We start from the raw sequence: 20,608 nt of genomic DNA, 5'->3' as shown, positions 1-20,608 counted from the left end.
AAGAGAAAAAGCAGTTGCTCTTAGCATTTGGGCAGATGTAATTGCAATCACTCAGCTTGTCTGATGCTGATAATGGGGCGATGGGAAATTCCTGTCAGAGTCGTGGCGCAGGGTGGTTTCGCAACCCCTTTGGCAGCCTCCATGTTCCACTGCAGGGCAGCGAATGCGTTACGGCATGCTCACATAGCTGTCATTAAACACATTTTGGAGAAAAAAAACACAAGACAATCAAAACTCACAAGTGTGTGCCATTCTCTTGCTTCTTGAGCAATGAAAAGACAAATATTATGTAAACGTATATCGTCTGTCATCCCTGCACCGTTAAACATGTTGAAAGACTTCAGCTTGTGGAAGAAAAAAAAAAGGAAAGTGAATGTGCTTTAGCAATCACCTTATACACACTATAAATCCAGGCTGAGCTATTTTTCAGCGTCTTTATTTTCATTTGTCATGTTCCAAACATTTCTCTTGACTGCTAGTTTATGTGAAAATTAAGCTGTGGGGGGAAACAACAACACACATTACCCGGGAACCTAAAAATGTTGTGCAGTAGTAATGTTTGTTTTCCAAATTTTGGAAAGGCATGCTTTTCAGCAAAGCGGCCCACTCCCGTCTGAAATGTGTGCTACAGTAGGTGGTTGAAATAGCACGTGGGTGCAACGTTCTTGTGGTCGGTCCTTGGGTACAGTATGTGACACTTGGCATCTCAGCAATGCTTCCATGAGAAGCCTCTATTATAAAGCATTCATGCAATGATGCTAACAAGATTATTTTACTGGCTGGACGAGCATTTGTGCAATAAAGTCCGAGACCTTCTTATTAGTGCCTCGTGGGACCACCCAAGAAACAATATAGCGATATTTAAGATAAGTCTAATAATCTCCACAGAGTAGTAATAAAGTCCAATTTTACTGGACTGCCGTGTGTTGTGATGGACAACAGCTATTCACTTTTAATTAAACTGGAAACTTGAGAAATATGAAATTGGACGAAAAGGTAACGGCTATTAGATTTAGCTCCACTGGACACGTGATCCTGAATGACATGCAGAGTGTCTCGTTTCAAACAACAACATGTTTTAGTCATATTTTACAGGCAGGTAACTGCAGTCATGAGTTTACTTGGCTGTCTGCCAGTGTTTGCAAAGGTATTTGAGGTATTTTACAATTCAAATGATGCCACAGAGAAATGTTAAGGTTTTGATAAACTCCAGAGGTATTTTCATAAAAACAATCTGAGATACCGAGAAAGAAATTTGATTGAATTAATGAGCATCCCTGTTACTGACACCATCATGTGCGGAGACCAAGTGATAGCATTTTCAAAAAAGTTTAATTTCAAATTACAGCATAGTATGGGTAATAAAAAAATAGCAAAAAGATATAATTTTATTCTTGCAATAATCCGTGGTTTAAAACAGTCCACAAACACGTGATTCCTACAATTCCTCAAACATAAATATCAATGCTTTCCACTGTGTCTGGCTTCTCAGTTATGATAAATTACAAACATCTATATGCCAAGAAAAGAATAAAATACAATAAAAACAAAACAGATGATAAATGATGCCACAAAAAATAATCTTGAGCCGACCCTGAAGTCGTTCTCTTGCAGCTGTCTCTCAAAATGTGTTTCTGGATTTATCTCCCACAGTTTCAACACGACTAAATACGTATTTACATTATTACAGAACTCATTTTCGATATTGTGTATGTGGTGTGTGTTGCATTGGCTCAGCATGGATGTCACTGAGCTGAGTAGGGGTGCGTGGAAAGTTCAAATTTTTAAACTTTGACCCGAGCTGTGCTGACCTTTGCAGGCTCAACCAATCGCTGTTGACCACTATCTGAACTGAAAGATGAGAACTCCATTTTTTGTGCATCTCCAATCTCCCAAGACGAGCGCCAGGCTTTAAAGCCAATTTGGCACGGTGGCCAAAAAGTGTAATTACAACTTCACGTAATGCACTTTGCAGAAAAATACTTTTTTTCCCCATTAGCTTACATTGTGAAAAAACGGCGGATACTGCTGTGAAATTACTTGTTTCACTATTCCAATTTCTTTAGTTCGGTCCAATAACATTTAGCAAATCTAGAGGAGTCGCATGATTAGTTAGCCCGGGGCTGAACCGGAAGTTAGCTGGCTGGTATAAATCTCTAGTGCGCACGCTCGATGCCGAAGTTCTGGGTAATTTTACACCCAGGAAGTCAAACGTTTTTGGGTTCTGACGCTCTATCCGGTTCTTATCATACATCTACAGCAAAATCAAATCAAGTGAAGGTGGTGCTGTGTGGTACAGCGCCACCGAGAGTCCCGGAGTGGTAAATACTGTGTGGACCAATGAAGAAGGTGCAGTTAGACCCTTGTTTCTCTCGCTGTTTTAGCTAACTTCCTGTCCGTTTTGCAATTACCAATCGCCTCCTTCCTCCCTACACCACCACGTGACCGCGCAGCAGTAATCTCATCGGTTACAGACCAAACACTGATAACTGTTGGATATAGAGCTATTTAACACTTATTGTAATAAATAAATATTGCTCGTAGCAGCCTCAAGCACAAAGGTTATTTGAGCTAAATGCATAACATGCAGATGTTATGAAGTTTAGCATGTTAGCATTTTAACACCGGTTACAGTTCTTTCTATGGGGGATATAAATCTGCGGACCAAATTTCATTAGTATGCAGTATTTCACTCAAAACTACAAATGTCAACCTCATTTTCGAGGCTTACATTGAAAGATTAAAAGTCCGTCGATCACAGAAGTCAGTAAGATTCATCCTCTCGGGACCATGAATGTCATGTTGATCATATAGTTGTTCAGATATTTCGGCCACTGTTAGCGTGGCTAAAAATGCAGTAATATTGATCTCACACAACATGTAATTAAATACGTGGGACGTCACTTTTCTAAGGTGTTTTGAGGCTGTATTCTGTTTATTGAGCATGTCTCAATTGTCCAGTGTACTCAGTCTATGTACCATATAACATATAAATGTGAGATTTAATCCATGATAAAAAATAACTATAGTTCATTAGAGTGTACATAAAAGATCAGACAAAAATATAAACATGTCAGCATACAGAAACACACACATGTACTTTCTCATGTTCATCCCCCCCGACATCTATCCAGAGAACATCAAAAACATTGATATTTGGTTTTTACCGCAAAGGTCTTCAACATCCATGAAAAATATACTGAAAAGACATATTCACTGCTTTATTTTCAGGTTATTTTATTGGTGAAGCAACAAGCATCCAAGTTCCTCGGGGGAAGTGGCGGTGCACCGTGAAAAACAAACTCGGTCCTTGAGTTCTTCACACTGTCCTTTCACCGTCTGACAAGCAGTCAAGTCAATGTCAGCCTCACTTCCTTCCTTCAAACCCCCCTGTGGTTTGGTACCATGTGGTGGTGCTCATAAGCAGTCCATTGGAAAAAAAAAAATGAAAGCGGCAGCAGTGAGTGGACAGCTCGGATGATGACCCTGCTCATGTGTGAGGCTATACGCCAAGCAACATGCCCATAAAATCTGAACCGTTCTGTATTGTAAGGGAGGCACCTGCTGCATTATCCACGAATATGGAGGTGTACTGTCCGGCCTGCAGAGGGAAAAATACAACAGTGATGCAGAAATATCAAAACAAATCCAGATACTTTTGTCTCTTGGTGTGCTGCTCACCTGTAGCTCCAGCAGCCCCTGCACGCTGACGGTGAAGATCTTGCTGTTACTTTCTAATCCGACGATCATCTCCAGTGAGCTGCAACCAGATTAAAACGGGAATAAGTCATTCACAATTCAAGATCTTGTACAAAGGAGACATATTATGTTCATTTTCAGGCTCATAGTTTTATTTTGAGTTACTACTCTGATAGCTTTACATGCTTTAGAGCTCAAAAACACGCCACTTTTCGCATACTGTCTCTTTAAGGCCACTTTTACCAAAGTAATATTTTAACTTGATATCCTTACTTTCACTCCAGTATGACTTTTGGGTACTTTTTCCAACACTAGTCTTCATGCTGTTCTTTGCTACTAGCCAAGAAAAGAAAATGTGTATCTTGTCGTCGTGTTGTAGTCTTGTTTTATTTATCTTTTAATAAAAAATCAAAACATTTATTCCCCTTAATGCTGCATCGAAGTGAGGAAAAACACTCGTATCTTCCCTCTTAACTCTCAACAACCAAAGACGATAACAATAATCATGATTTATAAAAGTGACAAACTTTCTCTCTAACTACTCAGCTCTTCTAGAGTCTGCAGCAGAGATGGTTGTAACATCGCTGCAGGCTTAACCACACAGCGAGAGCACTGGCTCCTGTTAAGTGGAAAATGCTACATTTTTATGGCAAATCAATCATGTTTGTCTTCACTCCAACTGCCATCACAATGAGCCTCATTTCACATTCTCTGCATTTTCATGTGTGGGAGGGCGAGACTGGCTGGGGCTTTGGCTCAAAAAAGCAAGAGCCAAGGACTCTTTTGGGTTAGGTAACCCATCATAATAATATTATTTATACGTTCCCCTCATTGTACCAAGCTCAAAGGGAGGCTGCGGAGCACTACACAGTCCGGGAGAGACTTGAGGGAGCAATCCATTTCATTCTTTATGTAAATAGAAATTTTGAAATATTGGAAAGAACCGTTCCCAACTGGATTTGTAATTTTTCGCCGTGTGGAACGGCCTTATTACTCTATTATCTGTCTCCCACATCCCAAACAAGGGCATTTTCACTGCTGTGCTGCAGAATATAACAGGCAAGCCTCAAGTGTCAAAGGTGAGTCTATAAAGATTAGCTAGGCGACAGGGACGAGGGCTCTAAGTGAGAGGACATTTTCTTTAAAGACTGCTCTGCTTTTTATACAGGAAATGCCACACTGGTTCCACACAAAGTGTAACAGACAAAACCTTTAACAGCTCATAAATTCTGCTGAAAGTTAAGGTAGCATTAAACACCAATAAAATATCCCTGTTACACGGGGAAAGTAAATAATTTATCAAAACGAAAATGTCAAGAATGCACTGTGTGGTTTTGTAGTCAGATTAATTACTTCCCAGGATCAATTTTATTTACTTTTATTGGCTATAGATGGTATAACTGAACAGCATGTGTTAGAGCCATAACAAATGAAAACCACATGGATACAACTGAGGTAAAAAAAAGAGTGTTAAGAAGAGTATATTTGATTTGGATTCAGGGTTTTGAGTTCTCCAGCACATTTGACAATGAGTGTGTTTACATGTGAACTTGTATTCTGGTTTTTATCGGGTTTATGAAGCGTCCCGGTTATGTGTTTTGCATTTAGGACCTGGAGTTCTGCTTGTAACCCTCTCCAGGTTTCTGAACAATCTATGGTGGTGCAGTCAGTTACTGTTGGCCTCATGTATACGGCGATGTAAAAGACAAGGCTTCTTATCCAGAATAAGATCGAAAAACCAGAATACTGGTGCTCACGTAAACGTACTCGGTAGTTAAGAATACCTACGTGTATCTGTGGCAGAGTGATTCAATGCAGATCAGCACCCGGACATTATCCCTGGCCTTGAGCTGACTCTTGCTCCTCTTTACCTCATTGTGGTCTGTAAAGAAAGAAGAATGTCCACGATCACATGAAGATACTGGTTCACGCAGCGCTCACATGTATAATCACCTTAAAATCCCTTCCCTTAACAGTGATTGCCCAATTCTACCTTAGCATTTGTAGGCTAACTAGACATAGCAGGCCTAACACTTGGTATATGTACTTTAATACCCCATATAAGACAGTTATTTAGCCTACCAATGTGGACGTTAGCAGAGAACTGGTAGATCCCAGTGATTGGAGCTGTGAATCTCCCAGTAGACTGGTCCATTCCCGTCCCTCTGAGGAAGGCTCCTTTAGCTGGCGGCTGAAAGGAAAAAAAATATAATTATTATGTTCACAATTCATAGCGTTTATGCATCAGTTCCCTCAGCTCTTGAAGCTCAAAACAATAGCTCAACTACGCAACAGTGGGCAGGTATTCAGTATCTTGCTGTTCTGTTGATCAATGGCAAACTGTTGAGGGAATGCTGAGCCAAAATGGAGGACGCTATCTACGTAGCTGTGTCACATCATCCACGTCAACCTTTGTCTGATGGAGTGTAAAGTTCTCCACGAAAGAGGAATAACACTTATTTTTAGTTACTGTACAAAAACATCTTAGCGATCGATGTAGCCTTACTAGCCTGCTAAGCGACGATTAGGGTAGTAAGTTTGCTAGCTCGGAGAGCTTTTCACCTTACGTACTTCTGTAGGCTACGGAAATGAAATGATGTACGATCCTGTGAACAAAATGTCGGCACAGTACCGAAAGAACAGAATTTGTGACTGACTAGCGCAAGCTGGGCTAGCTAGCGTGTTACCGGTTACCTCGCCAGCCAGCTACAGTTCACCAGCTCGTCCTGTGAGTTGTCACCACGTCACAAAGCTTAATGTATGAGATTTTTCACGAAGACGAAACTTTCTGGTGTGACCGGGCCTCATTAACAGGCTTTAAGACCTGGATTCTGCAGAAACATGTAAAACATCCAGAGTAACATGCCCATTCTAACATAGTGCTGTGTTAGCATGTTAAACAGCGAAGCTTAATCCTCTCTCCTGCAGCCTTGTCAGCCCATCCCAACAGGGCATAGTTCTTCCACTACAGCATGCCGTTTCAAACAGTGTCTATTTCTGTCCTCTCCACACTTTATTCCAAGTCAGAGACAGAGTGCCTTTTGTATGCCGCCCAGAGAGTGATGTGTAGAATTGAAAAAGTCGATATTTTCGACCAACGGGCCAGTCTGAGTCTCAGAGTGGCACTGCATGCTTTCCCAGTGCCAGTTACCAGTAAGGGGATGATCCTCTCATAATTCCCCCACATGCAAACTAAGCAATGATTACCAAACACTCGCTCTTTCAAACATAGTTAAGACAGAGAAGCAAATGGGTCAGAATAGAGCGTGTAACCATGCAGAGGAGGATTAGCCAAAACTTTTTCTTTTGCAGCCATGCACAGGGAGCGTAGCTGAACCGGTCCATAAACATTTACTTGGTTTCAAACAAACATACCGTCTGAAAGTTCTGGAGCTCCACCAGAGTCTTCTTGTCGACCACCACAGGTCCCTTGAGCTTGCAGTGGAAAGCCTCCTCTATTCGTCGGTAGGAGGTCATCCCCTCCAGGGTGAGGAGAGCAGTCGGTAGCTGGCTGGGGCTGGTTTGTCTGTCCAGTGCTGCTGATCTCCTCTCTGTAGCCTCTGGCAGAAAACACATCCAGGTCAGAACAGTGCAGAACATTCAAACCATTCTCTCGTGACAATATGACGAAACACCAGAAATGTGGTGGACATAAAATTGCGCAAATGCTCAGCTGGTTTTTGTCTGCAGATTTTCTGCAACAACAACAACTTTTGTAGCCTCACGAGAAGCTGAAATGTATCTGGGGTGCAAAATGAACATGGTCCTACCTTTAATCATCTCTTTGAACTCCTGGAGAAGAACTTCCTGGGTCACTTCAGCTCCCGGAGAGCCGGGAGGTCCCTGTGGGCCGGGAGGACCTGGAGGACCGGGTGGGCCCGGCTAGTGGAGGAAAGAAGTACACAATATTGTCATGGATCTAAAAAGTAATTGCAAGACACACAGTCCATCTACTGGGTTTTACCAGGGGTCGTTTGCGCCTGCGACACTTTCCAGGGAAGTTCCCGACAGGTCTTTTGACGAAGTCCATCCATGATCCCAGTGGATCCACTCTCTGGTTCTCAGAAATCTGCAGAGACACCAGAAAAACAATATTTTCCCACATTAGTTATTATTAATCAACAGGAAATGGAGGATGTGGAGGGAAAATACTGTATAAACAAATCAATGATGCGGTGAAGTGATGGCAAGCTGTAAGACAACTCATCACATTTCATACACAGTGCAGCTCAAACTTCTGCGTGTAATAAAATAAACGAGGACAAAAAAATTCACATAAATGTCCACAAAACAAGATTCATAACACGGGACAGATGAAGACTTTCCCCCTCAAGCCACCACACACTCAGTAATAACAGCCCTTTTAGAAAGTGCTATTAACCAGATTAATCATATATTTTTATTCTTAAATATTTTCCCCCAAATTGGGCATAATGCAAAGGAAGTTAATCCAATGAGTCATTATTTTTTCCTTTAAAACCTTCACTGGAAAATCTTGCCCTAAGATACAATTAAATGGTGCCAGGACACTAAGGAAGGTCACACGGGGAAACCTCTTTTTTTTCTGTCTGTCTCTGCTGCTCAGTCGACTCTTAATTCCTTCAAGAGACTTTTTTAAATCAAGTTAACTCGTCATCCTCCTCCCAAAGCTTCACCTTATGCTTATTTGTTCACCCTGTATAAGTCACTCAGGTGCCACGTCAGGTCTTATTTGCCCAATAAGCTCAGATGAATGTAAACAAACGTCGTCAAGTAAAATTTCCACGAGCAGTCTGGTAGAAAAATGAGTCTGTGCCTGTGTATGTGTGATGTAGATTCTGTGGATCGCAGGCCTCAACTACTGCAGTTCATAACAACATGTCAAAATGGCCGACACTTTCTCCCCCTACACCCAAAGACGTACTAGTGTTGTCTTTTTTCTTAATGCTGCTCGTTCGAGGAACGTAATGACGGAGAAAAAATGTAATAAACAAGATAACAAATGTATATACAGTGTGTACGCCCGGGGTGAGTTATGATTTAAGATTGTTAGTCTGTTTCCTAACTGTGTATACGCTCGATGGGCTTATCGTGAAATAACTCATTTATAATAAATAACAGTATAGCAGAGGCTGGGATCTGTTAGGGCAGATAAGGAAACATACTTCCAAGAAGTTTCTCTGGAAGCAACATTTTTATGCTACAACTGACATGTTTTCATTCTGGTAAAATGTGTGGCTGAATGAAATCCAATTACAGAAATGCTTGAATGTTATATACCCAGAACCCTTCCCCAAAATGTCATGTGCCTTCAGTGGAGATAGAAGAGGAGATAAAGACGAGCCACGGAGGTGAGCTGCCTGAAATGGAATTTGTTTAGGTTTGGCAGCGAGACATGGATCACTTATCTGCAAAACCAACATGCCCCTTTCTTCACTGTCAAAGAACCTGTCTCCAGTTTCAACGCAACAAAGTAAGTCCTTGTTTGTCTTTTTTCGATATAGAGGAATAAAAATTGTTTTTCGTACGTGGGGGTTTGCAACAGTCTCTCTCTCTCCCCCCTCTCTCTCTCTGTGACTTTCTCTTCTCTGTGACAGCAGACAAAATAAACAACTTAACAGGCGCTGCGCCGGCTGCATGTTGAATCGCTCTGTGTTTTTGTTGTGATTCTGAGGTTTGGAGGGAGATAAAAGACGGGCTGATCTGGTCAAGACAGGAATACTTTTACACTGCTCGATACTGTTTCCATAAGACTCTGAGAGCCTGTTGGGTAAACTGCTTTTTCCACTGCCATGTACATTTTTCATTGACATACTAATTATGTAAGAGTTATGGGAATAGTTTGAGCATTTTGGGAAATACTTTGGTGAACACAACATTGACACATCATCATCTTCTAAAATGTGTTATTTGGAAGAAATGGCCAAAAATCCAAAGTAGCTCTGAAACTCTAGGGGGCAGCATAGCCGGTATACTCTTGTTGTAGCTGTCTTTGGCTGTGGCGACTAGCTGTGTCAGCAAGTTAGCTGCAGAGCTAAGTGGCCCAACTGGCAATTTTGCAATGGGGCTCAGCTGAACGAGCCTCCAAGCGGACTGGGATTGAACACAGCCTCTGAGACCGACAGTTTGAAGACAGTTGACACAGTACAGAGATGATGTACAGCAGCTCTGATCAGGTCTGTGAGTCCTGAGTATGGGACGAGAAGACACAAGATTCAGGAAAAGGAGAGACGTGAAGCGACTGAGGACCAAGAGAAAGTCGTTGTCAGCAGAGGATGAAACCAGATGTGATTGTGGAACGACAAATCAAGACTGTTTTGGTGAGCTTTATTTTGTTTTTGTGCCAAGTTTGAATGAAGTGTGTTTAACGACGAGCTAACGAGGGCAGCTAAGCTAGTTTTAGTTTGGTAAAAGAGACCAACTTGAATTCAGACGGTGCACGGTTGTATTTTTTTTTTTACACATTCAGCAGTTACAGAGCAACATTATTGTTCAGTCCAATATTCACTCCATTTTAGCTCTGTTTTTGGTCTCCACCACCTCCAGATTGGAAATATCTGACTCTTTAGTTGCTAATTGGTGTTAAAAGCTGCTTTTAAGATTATTTGCATTCTTGCCAAGAGATTGAATAAAAGATTGATACCACTCTCATTTCTGTCCATTCAATACGTAGCTACAGCTAGCAGCTATGTAGCTTAGTTTGGCAGAAAGACTTTTGGACAAAGCTTGCTAGCTGTTTCCAGTCTTTATGCTAAGATAAGCTAGCTGCCGGTGTATTTCCACTGGAAATGATTGTAAAACTGTGAATCATCACCCCGTCACAAGACACCCACCCAATTATGAGAGCCAGCGGACAGTAACTCAAGAAACAGTTCATTGTTTCACATTTTCTTCTTATGTTCATATCAGTGTCGTAGATCACCGTCTTACTGTTCCAGAGATACGAAGCAGTGCGAGTTGGCCCACACATGTGACTTATAATTACACATCTTAGCCATTCCCTACATAATAATAAAAAAGACAGCATATCATTGCCAGGAAATCAGTCGTACTTTTTATCCTCTTTAACACACGTCATTGTAATTAAGCCATTAAAACTTGCCCTCAAGGATTTTCTGTGCTCAAGGAAGAAAGGCTGTGACCAAGGTAATTATTACCTTCATTTCTGAACTAAAAAATATAACAGCAGATCATTGTATAAATAATTTAATCATCAGTTTACCTAATGCTCAAATCTTTCCATTGAACAGAGTTTTTTTTATTTTAAGGCATCTGCATTGCCAGAACATCGCATAACACCGGAGTGACAGCCGAGATGTCTCGCACAACTCGCCAAAAAGAAAATCTGATTCATTGTATGCAGGTGAGTCTCCGTCTGGACTCAGAACATCAAAGACTGCACACATGCAGACATGAAAACCATATATTGCTTGATGACGCAGAAAAAAGCTGCCAGGGGCGTTCAGTCTCTCGCTCGCTGCTATTGACTGTGGCGTAAAGTAAACTATGGATTCCTCGGCGCAGCTCTGTATCAGCACGTACAACTTGTGAACAAAGTGGGGAGGGAGCGGATCCAGGTATCAGTCTGAGAGCTGATGAAGAACACCAGGGCTCTGGCTTTGATCAGCGCTGATGTGTGAGTGGCCTCGTCTGTCAGCGGGTGTTGAGCGCACGCCTTTTCCAGCACGGAGAGAATGTGTCAGGTATTCTAGTCTGAAGGTAAGAAACTTTAAATCTTCTCGACAGTGTTTATCCTCACTGATGGAGCTTTAAATCATGACACCTTCAGGCTCAGGTCTATAAAAAAAGGGTTGCGTTGTGTCCACGTATTCAAATCCTAGCAAGCAGAAGTGGAAACGCACACGTTTAATGTGCTTAACGTAGAAAAAAGTAAAGTATTAAAGTAGTAAAAGTAAAAAGTATACATTGTTGTGAGATTGTTTACTGTTGTAGGTGGGCAAGAGGGAGCTAGATTTAAAGGATTAGGTCAACATTTTAGTTAAGACTAGCTTAGCTTAGCATAAGGACTCGAAACAGGTGGGAAATAGCTAGCTTGGCTCTCTGAGCCATTGCCAGGCAGCCAGCAGAGACTCCAGGAAGTTGCTGCATACAGCCAAGAAATCGTCCCCCTTAAAGCTGTGGTATTTACACTTTAGTCTTTGTACAAGTTAAAGGTCCAGTGTGTAGGATTTACTGGCCTCTAGCGGTGTAATTTTAGACTGCAGCCAACTAAATACCCCTCGTCTCAGCCTCCTCTAAGATGGCAGCTAAAAACACGAGAGGCCCTCCCTAGAGCCAGAGTTTGGTTTGTCCATTCTGGGCTACTGTAGAGACATAGTGGTGCAACATGGCGGACTTCGCAGTGAAAAAAAGTTGGTTTGTGGGCAGGATTACACAAAAACTACTGGATGGATTTCCATGAAACTTGGATGGAAGATGAGTCTCAGCCCACAATAGACCCCATTAACTTTTGGTGCAGATCCAGGAATATTTTTCCTACTTTCCTAAACATTGTGAGATAGGGCGTTTTTGCAGGGATACTGCATGGGTCTTGGTGATCAGTGTATTAAGGTGGCTTAATGAGTCAATTTGATGCAGATCTAGTGGATTTAAATATGTTTTATTTGATATCAGATTAGGCTTGATTGAATTCAAAGGGATTGTTGGGACTTGGCGGAGGTATGCGCTCTACTGAGTGATATTCTAGCCATGAATTTCTGCCCCTAAATCCTACAAACTGAACCTTTAAGCAAACCAGACATAACACGTTAATCAGCTAGCTTTAAAGGTGCCGCCATGAGACCGAGCCATGCTAACTATTTCCCCATCTTCAGTCTTAAGGCTAAGCTAAGCTAACAGGCTGCTAGCTGTAGCCTTAAATTGAACAGTCAGGTATGAGAGGGGTGTCTTTATTATCATTAAACTCTCTGCAACAAAGCCAGTAAGAATGTTTTCCAAAATGTCCCAAACCTCTTTTAAATGCTGTTCGGTATAGTCCAGTGGTTTCCAACCCAGGGGTCTGGCCCGGCTAAAGGGTCACAAGATAAATTTGAGGGGTCATGAGATGATTAATGGGGTAGAGAAAAGAAAAAACACAGCTCTGCAGCAGAAATGTGTTTTAATGTTCTGGACTTCTCTCTTATATGGCTTTGTTATGAAATATTTTTTACCTCTTTTGGCCTTGAACGGTTATTAAAATCCAACCCCCTGAAAAATTTAAGAGAGAAACGTCTTTGGTGGACCTGCTAACAACTCACGGACATCTGAAACATGCCAAGGCACCCGATTACTTTTTTTATTAGGGGTCATGAGCCAAAGGTTGGGAACACTGGTTCAATATTTAACAATGTACTGTAATTAATATACTTATTATATGTCTTTTTTGTTAAATGTTAATCTGAAAAGCAAGTTTACCTGCCAGCAAAGTAAAAAGAAACTGCCTTTGTAGTGTAGAGTAGTTAAAGTACACAGTCGCAGAAAGTACAAATACATCAAACCTGGACTTAAGTACAGCATTTGAGTAAATATACTTTGTTACGCTCCACCATGGATCGTGCCTAGTACACATGGCACACAATAAAAGTGTTCGTTTTATGAGTCCGGAGCTTTTGGATCAATTAGTGAATCAGTTGTAATCATTGTTGATCATTCACAGAAGCCCGAAGAGATTTTATTACCTAAAAAGAAAAGGTTTGGGTCTGGATGAATAATGCTTCTATGTGCTCTGCTCTAAGTGTGTTTGTCATGTAGTTTGGGGAAAATTAGGTTGAATTTATTTGAAGCAATAAAATGGGAAAATATTTCCCTGGGGCAGCGTGCCACCAAAAACACAAACACAACTGTTAAAACATGTCTCTGGGGCTGCAACCAGATCCTGAAACTCTACTCCATCGCAGGCAGCTCCTGAATTCTTCCACAGTTTGAACTTATCTTGTTTTCTTTTGTGTGCTATCTGCTTCTCTACCTGTTCGCACACACGAGACGACATGAAACTTTTTCACCGCTGATAAAAAAATGTTGCACAGGCAGGGTTTAAGGTTCGACAGGATGATGGAGAGCTTTCTATAATCCCTTGTTTTCACATCCCTGTACTGCTCCCTGTGCAGTCATCCATGCATGGGTGGACGGGCCCCGACGCTCGGGCCGATCCCTTTCCCCGGGAGGCAGGGATCCCCGGGCTGTGTGGTGGGACGAAGGGGATCCTGGTAACCTGCGTGCATCCCAGTCGTCATGCATCCACCCCCGTGTTCCTCGCCGCTGCACTTCACAGACACAGATTGCCTTGAGGATTTATCGCCGAAGAGCTAAATACAGTTAGGCATGCAATGTTGACTTTGTTCTCTCCTGACTGTGTTATTACTCAATTGGCAACCCACACCATGTGCAAAACATAATTACTCTATCACACTATGAGGATGCTGCTATTAGTTCAACAACACCGTTTGGAAGTGTAAATGAAACACAGTTATTATATAATGATATAGTTGAACATGCTTCTTATAATGTGGCCTGATTTTTTAACTTCACTGTTGTCCCAACAAAGGTTGTGTATGCACTTATTATGTGTGAGAGAAAGTGAATAAATTTATGTTTATGCTTAAGAAATCATCTCGGCTTCCTCTTGATAATATAAAAGGCAATTGAAGTCGAAAGAAAAAACCTTGAGCGATGTGTCACATCTGTTTTGTGGAGGAATTATAGCTTTGAAATTGGAGTGAGTGCTCATTTTCCCTGTGGTAGGTAAAATGAGCTGTTGAAAAGCAGCAGTGATCCTGATCCATCTCAGGTAAACAGGTTTGCCCCGTGGTGTGACTGCAGGCACATCATTTCAGGTAAGAAGTCATTAGATCCTCCTCCTTTTATAAGACTAATTTGTGGCTCCTCCAATATGTTACATAAGTACATACTGCGATGGGTTAAGTTTTATTTTCTTACTTTCATTATGCAATTATTTGTCCCAGCCCTGTTGGGTTACAGCTTATAAGTAGTTGGAAAAATTACGAAACTCTTGTACATCATGCACATTTTGATAAATGATAGATGCCAAAAAAAAAAACCCAACTTATTTTGAAATGAATAATTTGACATTTTGGGGGGGAAAAAATGCTCATTTGCTTTCTTGCCAAGAGTTGAGATGAAAACATCAACACCACTCTTGTGCCTGTCCTGTAACTATGAGGCTAGCAGCAGACAGTTAGCCTAGCTTAGGATAAAAAAATGCAAACATGGGGAAACAGCTAGCCTGACTCTGTATGAAGGTAACAAAATCCATCTACTAGCACCTCTAAAGCTTACGGTAATTAAAGATGCAACTTTCTTATCTAAAAAATAAGAAATCCATATATGAAGCTACAGTCTAGGAGATTGTTAGCTTAGCTTAGCATAAAGACTAGCAACAGGGGGAAACAGCTAGCCTCTGTATGAAGGTAACAAAATCCATCTACCAGCACCTCTAAAGCTCACGATAACTAAAAATGCAACTTTCTTATCTATAAAATACAAGATACATATATGAAGCTACAGTCAGGAGATTGTTAGCTTAGCTTAGCATAAAGACTAGCAATAGGGGGAAACAGCTAGCCTGGCTCTGTCCAAAGGTATAAAAGAAAAAAACAAAGTGTTATATACAGTAAACTTGCGGACCAGAGGTACGGCTTAAACAAACAAGGACTAAAGTGTTAAGTTAATAACTAACTTAATAGTTATTTCTTTGTTGACAAACAATAAAATGCTTTATAAAAAATGTATTAAGCAGGTGTAATGGTTTATAAACATCACTTCCAACTTCATAATCTTCATGACTGCATATGTATAAAGCACATCATATGTATAGATCAGAAATACCATCCATCCATTTTTCAAAAACAAAATGAAACGTCTTATTTTGCAGCACTATAGCTGTTTTACAGACCAACGTACTGTTAAGTGCAGCAATAATTCTGATATCATGGTTTCAGGGAACATGACCAACACGTGATAAGAATCAGGCAATCAGATTAAGGGATTTCTATAAATCTGGCATCAATCTGAAGCTTATTATAAATGAAACAAATCCAAATAAAACAGCCCCTCAAAACTCAATCGCTGAGCCGTTTATTTTACTTTCAGATTTAAAGATGTGACGACAAAAAGACTGTTTATGATTTGTCTCTTTTTCGCAGAGTAACGCGGCCGATAGGTAGTTCACACCTTCGGCAGCGTATGAAAGGTGTGAGCTCGCCGTTTCCTGTGGGACTCGATCTTGTCTCTTGATCCAAAAAAGGTCCCACACACTGCCGCATTAATCATCACTGGGGATGAGAGAGAGGAAACAAAAAACCCTCGCCTCGGGCTAAACCCAGCCATTACTCAACACGCCAGGCGTGATGTTTGACTTGACTCCCTCAATTACAGCCATCACAGATCCCTCGCTGCTCTCATCATGACAGATTCCTCTCATCTTCAGAGTGGAGAGCAATAAGGACTTACATACATACATACATACATGCACCCCCTGACGTTTTCCCCCCCCTAAAAATTGTGATTCACACAGATCACAGTCTTCATCTCATTAAAAAAATTCCACTCGCAGCACAACTCCACACCTCTACTATTGTGATCACTTTCAAATGGAAAAATCTCCCGAGGAATGCAGCGTACGACTGCAACGCTGCCAACAGCCCACACACGGGATTGGTCAGATAGAAAAGCGAAATGCCATCACAAGAAACTGTTTCCACTGTTTCCACTGGGCACAAGGGAAAAACATGTAAATGTGGAGTGTAAATGTTTGGCTTGTTTGAGAACACAAATTTCTTGCCAAGACGGCTCCAATGGACATGTTGTTTTCTCTTGGACCCTAACAGATGCTGTAATAGGATAAACTTACAAACTACCAAAAAAACACTTTTCAGCGTGTGTGGCATTTTTTTTTTCTTCTTCTTCTTCTTCTTCTTCTCTTGAACAGAAACCTGGATAGGATAGGGTGGCACCAACAAATGCGACCTTGAATACAACCACTTCCACAGATGTCAAGCTGAAAAAAGCTCAGGTTCTCGTCAGAGGTGACAATGTTTGGCAAAGACGCTATCTGGCATAACACTGCGTCTTAAGAGTGATTATGTCATTACCCTCTGATTGTGGGAGATGAGATGAAAAGAATGTTAGCGAGGGAGGCACAGGGGGCTAATCCTCACCGAGGTGTTCTCTTTCAGGACCCTTTCTATGGGGCTTTGTGAGGGGCTTACACGGCATGCTGCCCCAGTTTTCGGGGCCGCACCGCCCCTATCGGATGTCCCAGACACAGCGGAGTCGGACCAGGCCTGTGAATGACAGAATCAATGGGGCTGGGAAACAACATCGCCACATAGGTCTTTAAATATCTGCCCACCTAACTTAACTTTCCCAGGGGTTACATCATGGCAGCGGGCCTGTAAGGGAGAAGCAGTGTTTGTGAAGACACCCCGGCTTCCCTGTAGGGGCCCCCCAACGACAGAGGAGTGAAAACCCAGTGGGGTGCAATCTGCAGCGGGCTTGAGGGTTGACACAAGGTCATCCTTCATAGCCTCTGCTTTTACGGGGCAAACCAAGTCAAATAAACACACCGCCAGGCCACAACCACCTACAATGTGTTTCTTAAAGATACAAAAGGAGACCTCACTGCTTGGTGGCGGCGGTGGTGGTGGAAAAGGCGGTGAAGGTTATAGGAATCCAGAGACTGGCTTGCTGGTTTGAGCCTGGAGGCTGGTATATAGGGCAGTGAGAGTTATATGAGAATGCCAACATAATGGGTGGGCTGAAAGCAAAACAAATAGCCTGTTGGAAAACCCTCGCAAATATGCAACACCAGCAATAAACCAATAAATAACAGAGTCAAGGGGCCAACTGTTGCACCACTGTAATGCAGTTCTTCGTAGAGGAGTCTTCAGTCACAGATGACTATCTTTTTCTCTCTTAGCTAAATTATTTTTCAGTTCTTGTGTTCGTCACTTAACGTCCTGCTGCAGGAATGAACCTGACGTGTGAAGCGTCTGTTGCAGATCACAATAAAAACACTCACGATAAGTTGATCCTTGCTTTCATTATCAGGATACTCGCGAATATCCTCCCATGCATGACTTGAAAAAGCTGTCTCGCAGGCTGAAGTACAGTTCTATATATTGGTTTCCTGATTTTTTTTATCATTTTAAAATCTTTTATTTGTGCAGAAAGACCTGATGATTTATGGTTACTTATTTAAGATTCTTGTTTCCTCTCTGTGAGGCAATAGAAATGTGTTTCCTCACTAAATGTAAGCTAAAAGTGACTCCTTTATCTTTTATTTAAAATTTTTTACAAATATCTTGATAATTATTGGGACATGAAGTTTTCATATTATCCCCATGCCTGTTCTCTGCATCCTGATTCGTTCCCATAGGCTGGAAAATTGGTTGTCAGACACCCGCAGCGCTCACTAATTGATGCATTGATCAGCCTTTTCAGATGTCCACATTCCTCGCATACCTCCGAAGTCATCCATTTAGCGTTTCACACATTTTGGTCCGTCTCACTGTCTGAGGCTTGACCTGGAGGGGGCAACACCTGTCCTTGTCTTAGCCTATAGCCTTGTCTTTCTTACACATCTGCAGGTTGACCTGAAACTTTAATCTGCACTGTTGTTTTTCTACATGCAATATCATAATAAGGAAATAAAGAGAGTTTTCAACGCTACCTTGATGCTTCCACCGACCTCTTCGCTGTTGGAGAGAGTGGCGTTGTAGGTCTCTGTGTGTTGTGGTGGGATGGCCTCCTTTGGCCTCTTTCTCTCCTTCTTGGCATCCACCCCATCCAGGAGGACGCACTGAGTCCAAAACACTGCAGCCACCACAGCCAGAGGCCCGGCCCCACACCACATCTTTAACGCTATTTAACAATCAGAACCAAAAGTCCCCTGCAGAAGAAACCGCCTTGAATCTTGTTGCCGAGGACAGATGAGCTGAGGATGCCCACAAGGCTCACAAACACAAAGTCCCAACAGGGGCGGGTGGTGGTGGTGGGGGGGTGAAGAAGGGAGACCAGAGGAATGCAGCTTCAGGGACGACCCCGTCCAAGAAGAGACTGTCAAGACTGACTGCTGCCGCCGTTGTTGCTCCCCTTCTTGATGAGCCTCTCAAGCCCAGCACAACGTTTTGCAGTGGGCACTGTTAACTCTAGCCAGAAAAGCCAGGGAGGCTTACTCAACTATGAAATGTGTCAAGCAGAATGGTCCAAGGGAATGACAGATCGGCGCAGATCTGACAGCAAATAAACCCATTAGTGAGATTTTTCACGCTTTCTGCTCTGTTGGGGGGTGAGGTGTAGAGGGAGGAGGAGGAGGAGGAGGAGGAGGAGAAGGAGGAGGAGGAGGAGGGTAGTACAGGGGGGCAAAAGAAGAGGCAGAAGAGAGGAGGGGCGTCCAGAAGCTGAGGGTGGGCTGAGAGAGATGGATGGCACTATTCTCCTTTTTCTCCCCCCCACCCCACCCCCCCACCCCCCGGCTCTTCTCTCCTGCTGCTTCTCACACTGAGCAGTGGGGGTCCAGTCTCCAGCGAGGTTGTGGTTGGCCCGCAAGATCCACCAAATGTTGGACTTTGATGCAGTTTCAGTGTTCAAAATCAATCAGCAGGAGATGGATGTCGGTCCAGTTTTGTTTCCTTCTTCTTCCTCACGAAACATAAAACCTCTACAGTAGCAAGTGTCAGCTCGGCCTCAGGTGCTTCCTCTTCTGACTGAAGTCCACAAGGCCACGTGCAAAGATTCAACGTCAAGACGGCGCCGATTCGTTTGGTGGTAGCTTCCTTCTTCCCTCTCTCCCTCTCTCTCTCTCTCGTTCTCAGTTTTGCTCTGACTGAGCTTACAGGAGGGCTCACAGTGGAGTTTTTATCATCACCCTTTTTCTCCCTCCCGCTTCTCTTTCTCCCCACCTCCTCCTCCCTCTGTCTCTCTCTCTCTTTCTCTCTCTCTCTCTCTCTCTCACTGTTTCTCTTCTCCCTTGCCTCTATTGGCAACCCTAACTAGCTCATTTCAGCTCTGTTTTATCTCACAGATGAAATGCTCGAGCTGAAGAGGCTCTTTGGCAGACGACTTGTGTTGTGTGATGTGAGTAACTATCTGAGAGTGTCTCAGTGTTAACTCTAACCAAAGCCCTGTTTTTATTTCCAAAAAAGTACAAAATGCACTTTTTTCTCTGACCTTAAGGCATTATCTTGTGTAATCTGTTGCTTGGAAAAACCAGCCAAAGAATCCTGCCTGCGTCGTACACTTACAGTACGGCCCTGTTTGTTTTTATTATGTGTTGATGTTCAGCTAAATGTCCAACTTATCTGGGTTGCTCTATTAGAAACAGATTTGAAAGTAATGCTTATATTTCAAAGTAGTGCAAATTACAGGTTTCAGTCGGCTAAATAACATACGACCGTTGTCCAAAATGACTGAAGTCCTCTCGTACTCTTATTAGGATAAATAACATGTTAGCTCATGAGTGCCTACAAGTTTTTTTTTTCAACTTCATAAACTTTTAAGACTTGGCTTTTCTGCTCTACTTGATGTTATTACATTTTAACACATTGCCACCCAGAGGCAGCAGCCCGCAGTGCAAACAGCTGACAGTGACCTCTCCAAGATGGCTCCACACTGGTGCTGCTCCTAGTTCCTGTATCCGCTGACACAGCAGCAGCCGTCAGCGTCGAGCTCTGCAGAGGGAACCAGAACAAAACTGGAAGTCGCCTGCAAAATAAAAGAGAGAAAGTCAAACTCACTGTGTTGAATGAAAACATGAAAAACATTTAGGGTGATTTTTTTTACAAACAATACGTCTATCTCACGTATGCTTTCTTTAACATAAGCTAACTTTTATCTTACCCTAGATTAGCCTATTTCACCATTTTAATCCATAACTCAGGGTACCATTAGCTATTTCACTATGTATCCATTT

The 20,608-nt window shown here is 42.3% G+C and overlaps 1 protein-coding gene across 1 annotated transcript; it reads right to left on the bottom strand.

Moving 5' to 3' along the window:
* Positions 1-2,552: 2,552 nt before the first annotated feature.
* On the bottom strand, positions 2,553-18,623 carry c1qtnf12 (C1q and TNF related 12). Its single transcript, XM_073470712.1, has 8 exons — positions 18,368-18,623; positions 7,664-7,768; positions 7,470-7,581; positions 7,075-7,259; positions 5,782-5,890; positions 5,488-5,581; positions 3,682-3,760; positions 2,553-3,601 (listed from the first exon to the last, which is right to left on the bottom strand). Exons 1-8 carry the CDS (start codon positions 18,548-18,550, stop codon positions 3,503-3,505), a joined length of 966 nt encoding a protein of 321 aa, XP_073326813.1. The 5' UTR covers positions 18,551-18,623; the 3' UTR covers positions 2,553-3,502.
* Between the last annotated feature and the right edge of the window lie 1,985 nt (positions 18,624-20,608).

This window comes from Pagrus major, chromosome 7 (genome assembly GCF_040436345.1).
Source record: "Pagrus major chromosome 7, Pma_NU_1.0".
NCBI lineage: Eukaryota > Metazoa > Chordata > Actinopteri > Spariformes > Sparidae > Pagrus > Pagrus major.
Note: the sequence above shows the minus strand (reverse complement) of the source record. Positions and strands in the feature narration are given on the sequence as shown.

Bases quoted from the DNA above. Each gene is read 5' to 3' on its own strand.
- c1qtnf12 (XM_073470712.1), bottom strand. From the start codon at position 18,550: ATGTGGTGTGGGGCCGGGCCTCTGGCTGTGGTGGCTGCAGTGTTTTGG. The intron at 5,891-7,074 runs GTATGTTTGTTT...TTTTCCTTTCAG, and splicing joins AGCTCCAGAACTTTCAGACG to CCGCCAGCTAAAGGAGCCTT. The intron at 3,602-3,681 runs GTGAGCAGCACA...TTCCCTCTGCAG, and splicing joins AGGGGCTGCTGGAGCTACAG to GCCGGACAGTACACCTCCAT.